This window comes from Papaver somniferum, unplaced genomic scaffold (assembly GCF_003573695.1).
Source record: "Papaver somniferum cultivar HN1 unplaced genomic scaffold, ASM357369v1 unplaced-scaffold_118, whole genome shotgun sequence".
In the NCBI taxonomy this organism is placed as follows: domain Eukaryota; kingdom Viridiplantae; phylum Streptophyta; class Magnoliopsida; order Ranunculales; family Papaveraceae; genus Papaver; species Papaver somniferum.
Genome location: NW_020620825.1, coordinates 3,144,893 through 3,164,752, shown reverse-complemented (window position 1 = coordinate 3,164,752; position 19,860 = coordinate 3,144,893). Strand labels below are relative to the sequence as shown.

General features: G+C 36.7%; 1 protein-coding gene across 1 annotated transcript; it reads right to left on the bottom strand.

The window, feature by feature from the left end:
- Positions 1-19,040: 19,040 nt before the first annotated feature.
- LOC113330714 lies at positions 19,041-19,406 on the bottom strand. The gene has a single exon (XM_026577544.1). The coding sequence runs from the start codon at positions 19,404-19,406 to the stop codon at positions 19,041-19,043; it is 366 nt and encodes a 121-aa protein (XP_026433329.1).
- Positions 19,407-19,860: the final 454 nt, after the last annotated feature.

The window sequence follows — 19,860 nt, the reverse complement described above, 5'->3', positions numbered from 1 at the left end:
TCGAAGAAAAGCGCTCCTTTTTGTCTAAGGAAACAATGTTTCCGCACCAGTATTCAATTCTTCAGAAAATTTGTGATAACCTTGAACGAGCTTTCCATTCATCAAAAACTCAGTATGAAGCATCTCTTAAGGACTTAAGCATTCAGAACCAAAAGATTATTCAAAGCAAGATAAACCTAACTGTAAAGACGAATCAACTTCAGGAACAATATAACCAATTAAAAGAGTCTCAAAGTCTTCTTAAGAAAAAGTATCATTTGCTTTCTGTTGATGGGAAGAAGATTCGATCCCGTCTTGCTGGTTCAATTGGTGATGATTTTGATACGGTTATGAATAATATGAAGAACAATACTTTTGTTTTTTCTCAATCTCTCATTTCCTAGAAAGAAGGTAGTCACTTAAAGTTGACTGCCCTAATTCCAGTGTATTACTACTTCTTTTTCCTTTCGAAATTTAATTGTATATGTTTTGATGTTATTTTCGCAGAATCTGAGAAGTCGCATATGACCACTATCTCTAAACTGAAGTCTGATATGGCTAAGATGCGGAAGGATCACGCGAAACTTAAAGTTTTACTTACTTCTTCTCGAGATCGTGCGCGAAGAAGGCTTTCACATTTACAAAGTTTCCTGTAAATCAATGCTAGGAACCTCGAGAAGGGAGCTTTTCACAAGGCTCATCTTGGTGCTCAAGTTCTAGTTAATGGGATTCTTCAAAGTAATTATCTTCCCACAGTAAATTTCCCTCCCCTTAATATAGGTGAAGATGAAGAATATCCAGAACCAGATAGTGATTATGAATTCGTCAGCGAAGAAGAAAAAGATTCTGGAGAGGAAACCGAAACGCCCCATTCAAGAAATTCTCTTGAGAAGGAAAAACCTGGTGGAGTAAATCCTGATAGTACAACCAATACTGAAATTTCTATCCCAGATTCTACTCAGAGAGCGGATGTTGAAGCTCCTATAGTTAATCAAGAAGCTCCTTCGGGAGATTCTTAATTTCTTTTTTTGTTCATTATTCGCACCATAACTTGTTATATTTTGAATTTACTTTAACTTGTTTCTTAACAAGAGAGATAATATATGAATTCCCATACACGCCTCTTATTATATGTCTTGTAAGAAACAATTGTGTTAAGCTATTTTCCTTTCTTTATTTTAGATATATTTTCTTTATCTCTTAAGGTCTTATTTTGCCTTCCTAAGTAAAGGTCTTATTTTGCCTTTTTTCATTTTTCTGTGCGATAAAATTGCAGTTGTATTATTACCTCTTCAGGTTTTCTTGTGCGACGAAATCGCAGGACGTCTTTACATTTTACTGTATAGACCCATTGATCTCGTCTTAACTTATTCTTGTATTATTACCTCTTCAGGTTTTATCGTGCGTAAATGCGATAAGCCTCAATACTCCCGTGAGTAAAAAGCCTCATGACATTTACGTCTTTAACACAATTCAGCTCCCTAATGGAGGGTGCCGTCCTTATCTTCCCCCTGGTTTCCCCTTCAAGGAAGCTTACCTCTACTGGGCTAAGGTTGGCTCCTCCCATCCGGTAATACAACAACCAGTTGATTTCGCAATCTCTTTTCTCTCCACCGATGAGGTTTACGGTTACGAGATTGCACCCTAAGTGGGATATCTTCGGACCGAGTGCATCATAGTCAGGACTTGTCAAGAGTGGTAAAGTATGCTCCAACGCTCCTCACACTCTTGACTCAAACGTGTACCTCGGCGCCCTGATCGAGTTTCTGCACTCCTTGGGAGTTATCCCCAATCTTTCGATTTTGGTGTCCCTCCCGGATGGGTTTTCTCGTTTTTCTCACCCCAAAATCTCCATGACTCAAGTTCCAGGGTTGGTATAGCTTTCCCTTGAGTCATGCTTAACTAGCTTGCGAATTCTGACGTGCTTTAGGTCTTACTTTTTGCCTCTTGCATATATGCGAATTAGGATGCACGCCACAATCGCATAGCTAGGCTCCCCAATTGGAGTCTTTACCTCTGATGCCTTTTATTAAGGTCTTATTTCTCTCTCTTAATTATAAGAGAATCTCTTAAGAAGAAAATAAATCCTCAATTTTATTCATTCAGATTCGAACGAATAATATTTCATGCTTACATCTTTCATATATCAATCTTTCTGCGAATAACATCGCAAACTTTTATGGGTAATAATTTTTTAAGTATAACCTATTCCATGGATGATCTAGCTTGTGACATGTATTTTTCCCTTCTGGATCAGCCAATTTATAAGCTCCATTTCCAACTATCTTTTTAATTATATATGGGCCATCCCATTTCTTTTCTAACTTCCCATCTGGTCCTTTTTGATAAGTTGGTATTCTCGCAGTACTAATTCTCCTGGTAGAAATTCCCTAACTTTAACACGCTTGTTGTATTCTCTGGCTAATCTTTTTTGGTAATTTTCCATATGTTGTAGAGAAAATTCTCTCGTTTCCTCTAGATCATCAAGTTTTGTGAGACTTAAATATGCACTTAAATTCTTCTTCCATGCTTCTTTCTTTGTTGTAGGGATAATTATCTCCGTTAGTAACAATGGTTCTACCCATATGTTAAACAGAAAGGTGATACTCCCGTGGCTTCTCTCCTTGTTGTTCTGTATGCCCATACTACATTATGTACTTGTTCGCACCATCCTTTATTATGCCCTTCTAACTTCTTTTTCAAATTGTCTGCGATCGTCTTGTTTGTCGCCTCTACTTACCCATTACTCTGCGGGTATAAAGGTGTAGATTTCCACATTGGATTTTAAATGCATTAAGTAACATTTTTATGTTTTCTCCTTCAAACTGTTTTCCATTATCAGACACTAACTGAGCTGGGATGCCAAATCTGCAGATTATGTTCTCAAATATGAATGTGAATATATCCTTATCACGAATATGTTGTACTGCTTTTACTTCTGCCCATTTTGTGAAATCATCCGTTGCAATGATAAGATACCTTCGTTGTCTATATCAATTCCCCATCTTCCGAATGGCCATGCATTTACCAAATTATTTAGCATTGCCCCTGGTGCGTGTATTATTTTCCCTTGACGTTGGCATTATTCACATCGCCTTGACACTTATTTTGCATCTTCGTGCATATATAGCCAATAATACCCTTGTATTCTTGCTTTGTATGCTAGTGATCTTCCTCCATTATGATTGCCAGCATCTCCATAGTGTAGCGCCTTTAAGATTTTTATACCTTCTTTTCGCGTCAAGCATCTAAGGGAAGGTCCAAGGAATGATCTTCTATATAGGATACCATCTCTTAACTCATAATTTGTCGCATGACTTTTTAATTTATGAGCCTCTAATCTGTTTCTCGGTAATTCTCCCTTTTCTAAGTATAAATGAAGCTCAGTTCTCCAGTCTTCTTCTTCTGTTTGTTTTTCATATGGAATATTTTCTACGATCATCGCATCCACAACTTATTCTTCTTCTCCTTTATTTACGGAAGGCTAGTAGAGTGTTTGGATTTTCAAGTCTCGTGCAACTGGATCTACTAACATGGAAGGAATAAAGGCTAACGCGTCTGCGTACCTGTTATCTTTTCTACTGATGTGTCTCCAGCTTACTTTTTGAATTTGTGCTGCTAATTCTGACACTAATTTCTTATATTTTGTATAGATGGCTCATTGGTACTATAAAAACCTTCAATTTGTCGAATTACCAATTGTGAATCACTAGTTATTCTGGATTCTTTTATCTGCATTTCGATTTCTAATTTTAACGCATGGACTACTGCTTCATATTCAGTTTCATTATTTATGGATGCGAACTCCAACCTGAAAGAGTAAGCTATTCACACCCCTTTTGGTGAAATGAACACAATTCCAATTTCATTTCCTTGTCCATTAGACGATCCGCCGACTAATATTCCCCATCTATTTTGATTATGATCTGTCAATAGATCTTTTGGATTTCCATATTCTTCATCAACTTCCATCATGTTTCAACGTATTCGTCTTCTTCTAAGGGAAACTCTGCAAGGAACTCTGCAATAACTTGTGATTTAGGTGATGACAATACTTCATAACTAATATTGTAGTTCCCAACTGTGCATTCCACCTTTCAATCCTTCCTGATTTTTTCGAATTCTTCATTGTAGGTTCTATTGGTACTTTTGTTAGTATTTTAATTTTGTGAGCCTAGAAATAAATGCGAAGTTTGAATGATGCATAAACCAGTGCGAGAATTAGTTTTTCTATTTTTGAGTAATTTCTCTCTCCTAAGTTGTACGTCTTGCTTATGTAATATATTGGTTTCTTAACTCCTTGATCCATGCATATCAAAACAACACTTAAAGCATATGGTGTTAATGCCAAATACAAGAGCAATTATTCTCCTGGTATTGCCTTCTGCATGATTGATAGATTCCTTAAGTAATTTTTTATGCTCTGCAATGCTTTATCGCACTCTTCTATCCACTCAAGTTTTGTTCCCTTTTTTAGTATATTAAAAAAGTTTTTGCACTTATCTGAAGAGCGCGAAAAAAATCTCCCCAGCGATGCTATCAAACCATTTAATTTTTGAACATCTTTTATAGTGGCAGGTGGTGGCATGTCTCGGACTGCTTGTACTTTTTCTGGATCAACTTCGATTCCTTCTTTTGATATTATGTGGCCCAAAATTTTTCCTGAAGATACTCCAAAGAAGCATTTTTCTGGGTTTACCTTAATATTAGACTTTCACATTTATTCAAAGATTTCTCTAAAATTATCCACATGATCTTCTGCTTTTTACTTTTTACCAGCATGTCGTCAACGTAGACTTCCAACGTTTTATGTATCCACTCCGCAAACACCTTTTCAACCATTCTATGATATGTCGCACTAGCATTTTTTAACCCAAACGACATTTTCGTGTAACAATATAATCCTTTGGGTGTGAACAAAGTTGTATGTTCTTGATCTTCTTCAGCTAAAGGAATCTGATTGTAACCTTTATATCCATCCAATAATGAAACCCTGTCATTTCCTGATGCTGATTCTACCATTTGTGGGATATCCGGTAATGGGAAGTTGTCTTTCGGGCACGCTTTATTTAGATCAGTGAAATCTATACAGATTCGTATTCCTTTGTTCTTTTTTTGGCACGACCACCATATTTGCTATCCACTTCGGGTATTTTGCGGGCCTTATGATCCCTGCTTGTAGCATTTTTTGCAATTATGTTTCTATTTGTTGATGATATGTTGTTGTTATCTTTCTTATTCTTTGTTTTAATGGTTTTGCGTTCTTCTTAATATCCAATCTATGACATGCGACAGACGGATCTATTCCTGGCATTTCTTCCATTTTCCACGCGAAGACATCATTATATTCTCGTAAAATGTTTATTATTCTTTCTTCTTCTTCTTCTTTTCCCATCTTAGTTCCAATTTTTAATATTTTTAGTTCTTCTTTTGTACCAACATTTATTTCTTTTGTTGGTTCTGCTGCGGTGAAATTTGGCTTTGGATATCCCATTAGTGTTGGCTCTTTTATCTCTCGAATTGGTTCACCTTCTTCATCTGGTATTTCGCTTGGAATTCCTTTTCCCTCTTTCGCTCTGATCATGTATATGTGAAATTCTTCTTCTTTCTTTCATTCTTTTGCCCTTTTCCAACGATCTTTTCGTTTCTTCGCACGACCTTCATAACTCTTTACATCCATTTCATTACAATGCTTCGCATCTGCAACATCTCCTTTAATCTCACCTATTCCACTTGGAATTGGAAACCTTATGCATTGATGTAATGTTGACGCTACAGCTTTTATCGCGTGCACCCACGGTCTTCCTGGCAACATATTATATGGTGAATCTATGTCAACCGCACATAATGTCACCTATGTGTCTATTTCTCCTAGTAATATTCTCAGTACAATCTCTCCCTTTGGTTTTGTAATTGCTTTATTGAATCTGTGTATATTGTAAGTTGGATGCGTCATTTCTTCATCTTTATATCCCATTGCTTTGAATGTGCGATAAAATAAAATATTAACTGCACTACCTGTATCTACCAATGTCCTATTAATCGCCAATTCCTCAGATTTTTTATTTGACCTACAATAATATTTTTATTCAGCCGTTAATGTAATAACCAATGGATCTATACGCTGCAGATTTTCTTCTGAAATTTCGTCTGCTGTAAACGTTATCTCCGTTTTTTCCCATTCTTTTAGCGGAGATTATTTCTCCACTGTCTCCACTTTCTTTCCTTCGTGATCTCGTTTATGAATTCTTCCTGTTATTCTCCTTTGAAAGTCCATATCGAATATTAGTTCTTTGGTTATGGAATTGCATTGTATATATCTTCCTTTACCTAATATTTTCATAATCCGTGAATTCCCCATAGATCTTATTATATTTCTTCCTTTCTAAATCTAACAATTTGGATATCAATTTCAAAATAAAATCACCACCAGGATTTATCACTCGTCCCTGTTTCTAGCGCCAAATGTAGTTGCAGGAAATCCTACAACCACAAAAATATGAAGTTCCTTTGATAATCAATCGATCTCAAAGTAAATCATTTCTTTATTTTATCAAAATCATAAAAATGAATTACAAGATAATAGAGATTCTAAGTTTTCTCTCCCTTTCTACAATCTTTCTCTCTCTTAATTTCTTAACCAAGGATCCTAAAAAGAAGTCTCTCTCACAAGGTGGTAGCTCAAGGAATTAAACCTAAAACTATGGTTATATTTACACCTGCAAGTATACAGGGTCAGATAGTAGATAATGAATAAGCAGGGGAAGTCCACAGGGACAAGGAGGGAGCTGGTGTTGTTTTCTAAATCTTTCTAGTGACAGTGACTAAAAGCACTAGGGCATTTGAATCCACCCAATAATCCTAAGCTAAGGCAATGCATATTCAAATTATGTTCTTGTTCTTTTCCAGATATAACTACAATGAATGATCTCTCAGTTAGTCTCCCTAACTCACCCCTAGTATAAGCTGTCTTCTTACAGCACAACCTATCACAGGCTCATTTGGTTCAATTAGCTAACTGTCATTCCTTTATCAATTAAGCACATTTCTTCCTCCAGAGAGGTCTCAAATGGATGACTTATCAACCAACTTCACTAACTCACCCCTAATATCAACTGTCTTCTTACAGTACAATTGATCACAGGCTAATTTGATCCATTAGCTAACTATCACTCCTAAAGCAATGAAGCACAACAAGAACAACAATATGAACATGAATTATCTTAACATATGATTATGGGTTTCATCAAAACCCTAGTTATTAAATTATAACATGATGAACACAATGCTGAAAATAAACTACTACAACTTGGTGCACCGGCTGCTCCGGGCATGCCCAAAATCAACACCCATGTCTTCAATTTATACATGCAAGCTTTTTCCCCAAAAAATCCCTAAACAGTAAAATTAGGGTTTACTAAAAAAATCTAAAATTGACCTTTACCTAATCTCTGAAATCAATCAATGGTCTCGACCCATTCTTCTATTGCTTCTCCTCTTCCGTAATTGGTGGTTTGATTTCACTAACTCTGTTTCTCTCAAACCTAGTTTCTAGGTTCACTGTTTTTGAAAAGATAAAAGGGTTGAGAGAGAAGGAGCTAGAGGGTATCATGGTGGTGTCCTTTAGTGATGGAGGGGGTGGCTGATTGATGGGGTACAGTGATGGAGGTGGTTGAGCGGAGTTGGTGGCGGACATGGTGGTGGTGATGGTCGCTGTAGAGGAATGGAGAAGATGGAGTCGATGGTTTTGGGAAGAAGGGTGCGTTTGTTTTGAGGGTATAGGTATTTGGTTGTTTGGGTGTTGAGCGGGCTCATCAAATCTTGATGTTTCGCAAAGCTGAGCCGTGTGATGCGGAAATGATAGATCGATCTAACGGCGAGATGGAAGGGAGCGAGGAGCGACCGTTGGATGCTGAAGTACAACGAAGCTGACGTCTCAAGATGGAGTTAGGTGCTGTAGTGTTAGACAGGAGCTTCAGACTTTGATGACTGGCGATGCTGCGACCGTAAGATGCTGAGATGATCCAATCTGACGGCTAGAAAGGGAAACAGGTATGGATATATGAAATGGATTTGGGTGAGGGTTTTGGGACTTGGGTATGCCAAGCCCATATCTTCTTTAAGAACAATTCTTCCTCTTCAAGCCCACTTCTATCCTTTTGGTCTTGTGCACAACATTCTTCGCAGCTTCCTTGTGTAATTCCTCCCGGCTTTTCACCGCTTTTCTTCTCTTTTCCGCTCCGCTATTCATCCAAACTTTATTTATTACCTAAAAATGCAAAATTAATTAATAAAAATATTTATTCTTGAAAACAAAGAAAATACAGAATATGGGATAAAATGTAGAATTAATGCACAAAAGATGAGTTAAATGCCAAGAAAAATATATAGAAATATGCACTTTTTAGCACTCATCAAATACCCCCAAACCTGAATTTTACTTGTCCTCAAGTAAAACAAAACTAAGGAAATCCTACCTATACCACTGTCGCTGGTCTCTCGAATGCATTTAGCATATGCACTAAGCCTTTTAAACCACTAAGTGTCCCTAGTGGACGAGTGAAGTCTCGTGAAGGTTTGCTTAGAACGTACCTACAAAGTTCTAGGACAAAATATAAGCTCAGATTCCATCAAATGTGACATGTGCAAGACAGTAGAAGCTCACAGCAAAATGGAGATGTCAATCTAGCTATCAAAGGCACAATCCTAGCACTGATAACAACTAAAGACACGTGATAAGAGTGTAAAGTGTATCTACACATGTTTCTAGAATGACTTGAAGTTATGACTACTAATCACCAAGAGATAGTTTTTAGGCTAAGAACCGAATTCTAAGCCAAGCTAGCTGTCCGGCTTTACGAGAATTGTGAATGTTCACCCAATGAGTTGGTGATATTTCAGTTTACCCGCGTTATACATCGATGGCTGCACCCTCCTTGCTTATTACAAGACTATTTACAACAAAAAGATGACTCTTTACATGACTCTTATTTACATTGATTACTCTCTTTTATTTTTGGAACAAGAGAGAACTATTGTCTTTAATATGACAAAACATGGAATAAATACTTGATTTTTTTTTTTTTTTTGTAAGAAATAACTTTGATCTTTACAACATAGTGACACTTTTGATACATGAACAAAAAGAAAAACATAATTACATGACTCTTAGCAAGAGGTGGCCCTTATCGAATGCATCCGGTCAAATTCTATGGTTGTTTTTCTTAACGTATCCTCCAACTTCTATCTCAGCCAACCAAAGAACAAGCTAGTCAAGTCTCATTCAGTATTCTAAAGTGATTGGCAATCTAACTTCCTATCAAACACCTTGAAGATCGAGGCTATACATGTATTGGTAGATCGTGCGCGTGCAAGTTTCTTATCACATGTGAATTGTGCTAGAATCAGGGTGCCTAAATATCTAGACTAAGAATCCTTATGTTTACATACATGCACAAGAGTCAACATTTCAAGGTAAATGAGCTCCATTTTTATGTTTTTTTTTTTTATCATTTTTTAATTTTTTTTTTTTTTGGAATTTTTAAATTTTTTCAAAAAGAAGGAGTTCTTGTTTTCAATTATGGCATATTATCGTGGTATCTACTCTATACCCCCAAACCTAAACTAAACATTGTCCTCAATGTTTCTAATGATAAACATATTCATAACTTGGACAAATCAGAAGAACATGTTGAGTTTTGAGAGAAAGGAAAGAGATTACCCGATTTGACGAAAGAAAGAACCGAACTCCATTGTTCATGGTTAGAATCCAACATATTTCAGCCGCGATCACCATGGAGTAGCAAAATATAAAGAAAACATAAAATTTCACTAAAAACTACCTACCAGATTATATACAAAAAATTCACTATATACATAAAGTCTAAAGAGTTGAGGATCAACCCAAAAGACAAAGTGTTGAAACATAGAAAGTTTCAAAACACTAAAATTGGACTTAAATGGGAGTGAGAGTGAAAAACCGAATGAATCACCCCTAAACCTAAATTGTTCAACAGGTTTACTTTTAAGCACAAAATCTTTTAATTTTAGGGGTTCAGGATTCAAAAGGTCTAACTCATAATGGACTGTTTTCGGGATGGGAAAAGAAATGCATTCCAACTGTGGCTCTTTAAAAGTGTTATATTTTGAAGCAAAATAGTCCAAGAGGACTTGGGAGGCACACAGTTCCAATCCTAGATTAGGAATTTTCAGAAAAATCGGTTTGACAATATGGGTACAAACCAAATCTAGGTTGGGTGGAAGGCCATCAGATTGTGACTTAGGTAGAAGAATAGGCATATCATTATCAATCAAATCAAAATCTCCTAACTCATCTACACATGTCACATCATGCTCACAATCATCAAACAAATTGGCAAGATCACAATCAGAGTCATCAACATCATCAACAAATTTATTCTCATGCATCGGCAAATCAGGAGAAATATCACAATGTGACCTAGGTAGAGAATCAGACACATCAAATATATTTTCATGCATATTAGTGTCTACAGAAGATTCAACTATTCCTATGTCATGCTCATCTTCACAGAATAATTGTACGAATCCCATGTCAATATCAAAATCATATGAATTACAATGAGTATTAGAAAAAACAACATTCATGAAGGTCGAGGGCGAGAAGCCATATGTTATTGAACCAACAGGTTCCACAATATTTTCATGTTCTTCTAACATATCATCATAATCATCATAATCATCATCATGGTAACATGCATATTGATCCTCATTAAAAGTGGTGGTGTCCTTAGTCGATTCATGTTCCTCTAAATCAGGTTCATATTCAATATCATTTAGATGAATGGGACTGGACACTTCATTAGGGACAACATGCATTTCCTCATGAATTTCCTCCTTTTGTAGTTGAAGCAAAATCTGATCTAACTTCGCCTGAATGCGTGATATAGTTCTATCAGAATTTTGCTCACCGAGTCTGAGAGCTTCTACGGTGGAGTCTAAATTCATGGGAGTACAAAATTCTTCATGTTCAAATTGTGGTGAATGGTACATGTGTGCATGGTCATTAGGGTTTACAAAATATTGATCGCAACCTTCGAAAGGTTGATTATGGTCCCAATGACTACCGGCCTCACAATTTGTGGGCATTTCATAATTTGGATTTTCATGGTATCCCCTAGATTTCCTAAATTCATGCAAAACATAACAATATTCATCAGGGTGGTCTAAACCACCACAAAAGGTACAAACATGCATATTAGGTTGGCTAGGTTGATACATGGGTGAATAGTTATACGGGTTTGCATATTGAGGCTCATGACCTTGAAAAGGTCCATAATTATAATCCCTATAACTATTGACATCATGGTCTGTGGGAGGCTCATAAGGTGAATCTTGCCCGTAAGCATCTCTAATAGATTTATTCCCAGAGGCAGACCAAAATCCAGACATGTCTTTGTTTTATGAAATAATCACACAAATCACAAAAAAGTAAGGCCCATACTTTGAGAAAAAAGCAAGCCCATAATTTGATTTTTTTTAGCCCAAAATTTAGTTAAGTTTGGTTCACAAAAGAGGCAAGCCCAAAATCCAAAAAGTTAAGTTTAGGGCAAACCCACTATTAAGAAACTACAAGCCTAACAAACAACTAAATTACAAGCCCAAATAAAGAAAGAAATAAAAATAAAACTAATTATTACAAACCCACAAAAAAAAAGAAAATAAAACTAAAATTATTACAATCCCAAATAAAGAAAGAAATAAAATTAAAATAATTATTACATGCCCGAAAAGATAATTAAAATTACAAGCCCAAAAGAGAATAACAATACAAACCCACAAAAAATTACAAGCCCAAAAAATTTGGGTTTGGGTTTAGGCTTACCATTTTGGAGGGAAGCCCAGTTAGGCTTTGGTCCCAATTTTTTTTGTTGCACAAGCCCAGTTGGGCTTTGGATCTTCTTAAACTTTTGTTGGAGAGGCCCAGTTGGGCTTTGGATTTCCTTTAGCTTTACAACAGAAGCCCAGTTGGGTCAACCCAACAGCACCAGGCAGCTTGGAGAAGGCAGCACCAGCAAGAATGGCTAGCTGCACCAGGGCAGCCTAGCAGGCAGCAGTACAACAGCAACAAGCAGCAGCAGGGCTACACAACGCTCAGCAGCAGCTGGTGAGAACAATATGCAAAACAGTAGGAACTAGCAAAGGACTAGCTCAGAAAAGCAATGAAGATGAACAAGCTAAGATGACTTGGTAATGCAAAACAGTATGCAAGAACTTAAGTATGCAAGAACTAAGTATGCAAGACCATCTAAATGCTTACACTAAATGCACAGAAGCAAGTGAGACTAAGATGCAGTTACACAGTGATGCTTATGCAAATGGATGCAGTGCAAGAAGATATGCAAGAATATAAGATGACAAGTATGCCAAGATGATGTAAGATGCAATGCAGATGGCACAAGCTTCAGATGACAAATAAGAAAGTTACAGGACAGAATCAATGAGCTGCAAGATGAGTTGATAACTGAATATGCAGGACAAAACTAGATGCAAGCTAAAGCTAATGATGCATCCATAAAGGCTAGATGGTGCAAGTTAAGAATTCTGTGAGGCTAGATGACAGTAAATGAAAGAATGCAAGAATGCATTTGTAATGAAACAGTAAATGCAGTGAAGATGCAACAGGATGTACTAAGGATGCAAAGATGGAACCAAAAAAAATTAAGATGCTACTAAGTTACAGAATAGTAAACAAGTTAAGAGTTCTAAACTGAAACACAAGTTCTAAACAGTAAACAAGCTACAAAATCTAACAGTAAACAAAATTCAAGTGAAAATACACAAGACTAAGCTAAAAATCAGAAGAGTAATGAAAACAACAATGGCACCGCTACCGAGTCCCCGGCAGCGGCGCCAAAAACTTGGTATCTCAAGGAATTAAACCTAAAACTATGGTTATATTTACACCTGCAAGTATACAAGGTCAGATAGTAGATAATGAATAAGCAGGGGAAGTCCACAGGGACAAGGAGGGAGCTGGTGTTGTTTTCTAAATCTTTCTAGTGACAGTGACTAAAAGCACTAGGGCATTTGAATCCACCCAATAATCCTAAGCTAAGGCAATGCCTATTCAAATTATGTTCTTGTTCTTTTCCAGATAAAACTACAATGAATGATCTCTCAGTTAGTCTCCCTAACTCACCCCTAGTATAAGCTGTCTTCTTACAGCACAACCTATCACAGGCTCATTTGGTTCAATTAGCTAACTGTCATTCCTTTATCAATTAAGCACATTTCTTCCTCCAGAGAGGTCTCAAATGGATGACTTATCAACCAACTTCACTAACTCACCCCTAGTATCAACTGTCTTCTTACAGTACAATTGATCACATGCTAATTTGATCCATTAGCTAACTATCACTCCTAAAGCAATGAAGCACAACAAGAACAACAACATGAACATGAATTATCTTAACATATGATTATGGGTTTCATCAAAACCCTAGTTATTAAATTATAACATGATGAACACAATACTGAAAATAAACTACTACAACTTCGTGCACCGGCTACTCCGGGCATGCCCAAAATCAACACCCATGTCTTCAATTTATACATGCAAGCTTTTTCCCCAAAAAATCCCTAAACAGTAAAATTAGGGTTTACTAAAAAATCTAAAATTGACCTTTACCTAATCTCTGAAATCGATCAATGGTCTCGACCCATTCTTCTATTGCTTCTCCTCTTCCGTAATTGGTGGTTTGATTTCACTAACTCTGTTTCTCTCAAACCTAGTTTCTAGGTTCACTGTTTTTGAAAAGATAAAAGGGTTGAGAGAGAAGGAGCTAGAGGGTATCATGGTGGTGTCCTTTAGTGATGGCGGGGGTGGCTGATTGATGGGGTACAGTGATGGAGGTGGTTGAGCGGAGTTGGTGGCGGACATGGTGGTGGTGATGGTCGCTGTAGAGGAATGGAGAAGATGGAGTCGATGGTTTTGGGAAGAAGGGTGTGTTTGTTTTGCGGGTATAGGTATTTGGTTGTTTGGGTGTTGAGCGGGCTCATCAAATCTTGATGTTTCGCGAAGCTGAGCCGTGTGATGCGGAAATGATAGATCGATCTAACGGCGAGATGGAAGGGAGCGAGGAGCGACCGTTGGATGCTGAAGTACAACGAAGCTGACGGCTCAAGATGGAGTTAGGTGCTGTAGTGTTAGACAGGAGCTTCAGACTTTGATGACTAGCGATGCTGCGACCGTAAGATGCTGAGATGATCCAATCTGACGGCTAGAAAGGGAAACGGGTATGGATATATGAAATGGATTTGGGTGAGGGTTTTGGGCCTTGGGTATGCCAAGCCCATATCTTCTTTAAGAACAATTCTTCCTCTTCAAGCCCACTTCTAGCCTTTTGGTCTTGTGCACAACATTCTTCGCGGCTTCCTTGTGTAATTCCTCCCGGCTTTTCACCGCTTTTCTGCTCTTTTCCGCTCCGCTATTCATCCAAACTTTATTTATTACCTAAAAATGCAAAATTAATTAATAAAAATATTTATTCTTGAAAACAAAGAAAATACAGAATATGGGATAAAATGTAGAATTAATGCACAAAAGATGAGTTAAATGCCAAGAAAAATATATAGAAATATGCACTTTTTAGCACTCATCACAAGGCCAATCTACCCTTTATATAGGGTATTACATAGTGGATGACAACTAAGATATCCCCTTATTTTGGAATGACCGTGCGCTATTATCACACACTTATACCTGCCTACATCGCAGATCTTCCATAGTTCGCACAGGTCCCCACATTTTACTCGTGATTATGCTGACTTCTTCTGATACGTCATCTTGACTTAACTGTGCGCAATCATATTCGCTCTGATTATATTTTCTTTTCTTCGCATAACTTGTATGTATACTTTATTCCCACAACTTTTGGATTATTAATGTATAAAAATAAAAAATAGAATAAACTTTTGGGTTATTAATGTTAGGAAATTAAATAACATAGTCCTATCGTACGGATGACGTATTGTTTTCACCGCTTAGAGCAAGGGTCATGGGTAGTCTCCATTTAGAGATTAACTTTTTCATATGAAGGAGGACTCACTCAAATAAACAAGTGAACCCACTATGGACAAAAGAGAAAGAACAATCCCTCATCTACTTCGAAAGAAAACATTCAACAAAAACGAAGAAGACAGAAATTGGGTCAATCCTATGACTTGATTTTTATCCCCAATTGCGCATGTTATCATCTTCATGTTCGTATTCTTTTTTCTTCTGTAAAGCCCTAATTTATCTTTTCTTATTTGATGTTTGCAGTAGTAAATTGAGTTTAGGGTGAATAATCTGAATACTTAATATTATGTGATTCATCTAATAAACAGAAATTGTGGGTCTAATTTAAGTTTTAAAATATGATCGATTTCACTCAACTAAGAAACCAAAAATGACAGATGTTGATTTTCAATTTTTTTATTTTGAGTAGATTATTAAGTCATTGGAATGGACGTGGTAGGGAAGGATGAAGAGGCTGTACTGTGAAAAGGAGAAAAGAAGAAGCACGGGAGAAACAAGGAAAATCAGGGTTTGAGCTCTTCGGAAATACTTACAAAGGAGAAGAAGAAGCACAAGAAAAGCGAAGAAAAAACTATCAAATAGGAGACAATACCCCGTCTACTCGGAAAAAAACTCCACACGTGAGATTGTCTCCCGTACAAACCGAGTTTTTATATACACGGGAGACAGTCCCCCGTTTATCATTTTTTTTTCCAGATCGGAGATAGTCTCTCGTCTAGTGTTACACTACCAACATCTCGTTCGACTGAACGAGTGTGTCAACGAGTTATGGGGGAAAGTTCACTACTTCAAATGAAGGAGTTACACTATCCATAGCCCTTTCTCTTAGAAGGCAAGCTCTTGTTTCTTTAGCTCATCTCCTCCCTAGCTAAGCCGACTAATAAGATTCATGCTTTTGTTGGTGAGGGAGCATAACACAACAACGCATTTGCAATCAGTATCCAAAAGATGGCCCTTAATGCATTATATCGATGCGCATAACAATCATCTGTAAAGCTAACGAATCAATAACATCTTGTTGTTCTGTATGCCCATACTACATTATGTACTTGTTCGCACCATCCTTTATTATGCCCTTCTAACTTCTTTTTCAAATTGTCTGCGATCGTCTTGTTTGTCGCCTCTACTTGCCCATTACTCTGCGGGTATAGAGGTGTAGATTTTCCACATTGGATTCTAAATGCATTAAGTAACATTTTTATGTTTTCTCCTTCAAACTGTTTTCCATTATCAGACACTAACTGAGCTGGGATGCCAAATCTGCAGATTATGTTCTCAAATATGAATGTGAATATATCCTTATCACGAATATGTTGTACTGCTTTTACTTCTGCCCATTTTGTGAAATCATCCGTTGCAATGATAAGATACCTTCGTTGTTTATATCAATTCCCCATCTTCCGAATGGCCATGCATTTACCAAATTATTTAGCATTGCCCCTTATGTGTGTATTATTTTCCCTTGACGTTGGCATTATTCACATCGTCTTGACACTTATTTTGCATCTTCGTGCATATATGGCCAATAATACTCTTGTATTCTTGCTTTGTATGCTAGTGATCTTCCTCCAATATGATTGCCAGCATCTCCATAGTGTAGCGCCTTTAAGATTTCTATACCTTCTTTTCGCGTCAAGCATCTAAGGGAAGGTCCAAGGAATGATCTTCTATATAGGATACCATCTCTTAACTCATAATTTTTCGCACGACTTTTTAATTTATGAGCCTCTAATCTGTTTCTCGGTAATTCTCCCTTTTCTAAGTATAAATGAAGCTCAGTTCTCCAGTCTTCTTCTTATGTTTGTTTTTCATATGGAATATTTTCTACGATCATCGCATCCACAACTTATTCTTCTTCTCCTTTCTTTACGGAAGGCTAGTAGAGTGTTTGGATTTTCAAGTCTCGTGCAACTGGATCTACTAACATGGAAGGAATAAAGGCTAACGCGTCTGCGTACCTGTTATCTTTTCTACTGATGTGTCTCCAGCTTACTTTTTGAATTTGTGCTGCTAATTCTGACACTAATTTCTTATATTTTGTAGAGATGGCTCATTGGTACTATAAAAACCTTCAATTTGTCGAATTACCAATTGTGAATCACTAGTTATTCTGGATTCTTTTATCTGCATTTCGATTTCTAATTTTAACGCATGGACTACTGCTTGATATTCAGTTTCATTATTTGTAGATGCGAACTCCAACCTGAAAGAGTAAGCTATTCACACCCCTTTTGGTGAAATGAACACAATTCCAATTCCATTTCCTTGTCCATTAGACGATCTATCGACTAATATTCCCCATCTATTTTGATTATGATCTGTCAATAGATCTTTTGGATTTCCATATTCTTCATCAACTTCCATCATGTTTTCAACGTATTCGTCTTCTTCTAAGGGAAACTCTGCAAGGAACTCTGCAATAACTTGTGATGTAGGTGATGACAATACTTCATAACTAATATTGTAGTTCCCAACTGTGCATTCCACCTTTCAATCCTTCCTGATTTTTTCGAATTCTTTATTGTAGGTTTTATTGGTACTTTTGTTAGTATTTTAATATTGTGAGCCTGGAAATAAATGCGAAGTTTGAATGATGCATAAACCAAATCGAGAATTAGTTTTTCTATTTTTGAGTAATTTCTCTCTCCTAAGTTGTACGTCTTGCTTATGTAATATATTGGTTTCTTAACTCCTTAATCCACGCATATCAAAACAACACTTAAAGCATATGGTGTTAATGCCAAATACAAGAGCAATTATTCTCCTGGTATTGCCTTCTGCATGATTGATAGATTCATTAAGTAATTTTTTATGCTCTGCAATGCTTTATCGCACTCTTCTATCCACTCAAGTTTTGTTCCCTTTTTTAGTATATTAAAAAAGTGTTTGCACTTATCTGAAGAGCGCGAAACAAATCTCCCCAGCGATGCTATCAAACCATTTAATTTTTGAACATCTTTTATAGTGGCAGGTGGTGGCATGTCTCGGACTGCTTGTATTTTTTCTGGATCAACTTCGATTCCTTCTTTTGATATTATGTAGTCCAAAAATTTTCCTGAAGATACTCCAAAGAAGCATTTTTCTGGGTTTACCTTAATATTAGACTTTCACATTTGTTCAAAGATTTCTCTAAAATTATCCACATGATCTTCTGCTTTTTACTTTTTACCAGCATGTCGTCAACGTAGACTTCCAACGTTTTATGTATCCACTCCGCAAACACCTTTTCAACCATTCTCTGATATGTCGCACTAGCATTTTTTAACCCAAACGACATTTTCGTGTAACAATATAATCCTTTGGGTGTGAACAAAGTTGTATGTTCTTGATCTTCTTCAGCTAAAGGAATCTGATTGTAACCATTATATCCATCCAATAATGAAACCCTGTCATTTCCTGATGCTGATTCTACCATTTGTGGGATATCCGGTAATGGGAAGCTGTCTTTCGGGCATGCTTTATTTAGATCAGTGAAATCTATACAGATCCGTATTCCTTTGTTCTTTTTTGGCACGACCACCATATTTGCTATCCACTCCGGGTATTTTGCTAGCCTTATGATCCCTGCTTGTAGCATTTTTTGCAATTCTTTTTCTATTTGTTGATGATATGTTTTTGCTATCTTTCTTATTCTTTGTTTGAATGGTTTTGCGTTCTTCTTAATATCCTATCTATGACATGCGACAGACGGATCTATTCCTGGCATTTCTTCCATTTTCCACGCGAAGACATCATTATATTCTCGTAAAATGTTTATCATTCTTTCTTCTTCTTCTTTTCCCATCTTAGTTCCAATTTTTAATATTTTTAGTTCTTCTTTTGTACCAACATTTATTTCTTTTGTTGGTTCTGCTGCGGTGAAATTTGGCTTTGGATATCCCATTAGTGTTGGCTCTTTTATCTCTCGAATTGGTTCACCTTCTTCATCTGGTATTTCGCTTGGAATTCCTTTTCCCTCTTTCGCTCTGATCATGTATATGTGAAATTCTTCTTCTTTCTTTCATTCTTTTGCCCTTTTCCAACGATCTTTTCGTTTCTTCGCACGACCTTCATAACTCTTTACATCCATTTCATTACAATGCTTCGCATCTGCAACATCTCCTTTAATCTCACCTATTCCACTTGGAATTGGAAACCTTATGCATTGATGTAATGTTGACGCTACAGCTTTTATCGCGTGCACCCACGGTCTTCCTGGCAACATATTATATGGTGAATCTATGTCAACCACACATAATGTCACCTCTGTGTCTATTTCTCCTAGTAATATTCTCAGTACAATCTCTCCCTTTGGTTTTGTAATTGCTTTATTGAATCTGTGTATATTGTAAGTTGGATGCGTCATTTCTTCATCTTTATATCCCATTGCTTTGAATGTGCGATAAAATAAAATATCAACTGCATTACCTGTATCTACCAATATTCTATTAATCGCCAATTCCTCAGATTTTTTATTGGACCTACAATAATCTTTTCGTTCAGCCGTTAATGTAATAACCAATGGATCTATACGCTGCAGATTTTCTTCTGAAATTTCGTCTGCTGTAAACGTTATCTCCGTTTTTTCCCATTCTTTTAGCGGAGATTATTTCTCCACTGTCTCCACTTTCTTTCCTTCGTGATCTCGTTTATGAATTCTTCCTGTTATTCTCCTTTGAAAGTCCATATCGAATATTAGTTCTTTGGTTATGGAATTGCATTGTATATATCTTCCTTTACCTTGTATTTTCATAATCCGTGAATTCCCCATAGATCTTATTATATTTCTTCCTTTCTAAATCTAACAATTTGGATGTCAATTTCAAAATAAAATCACCACC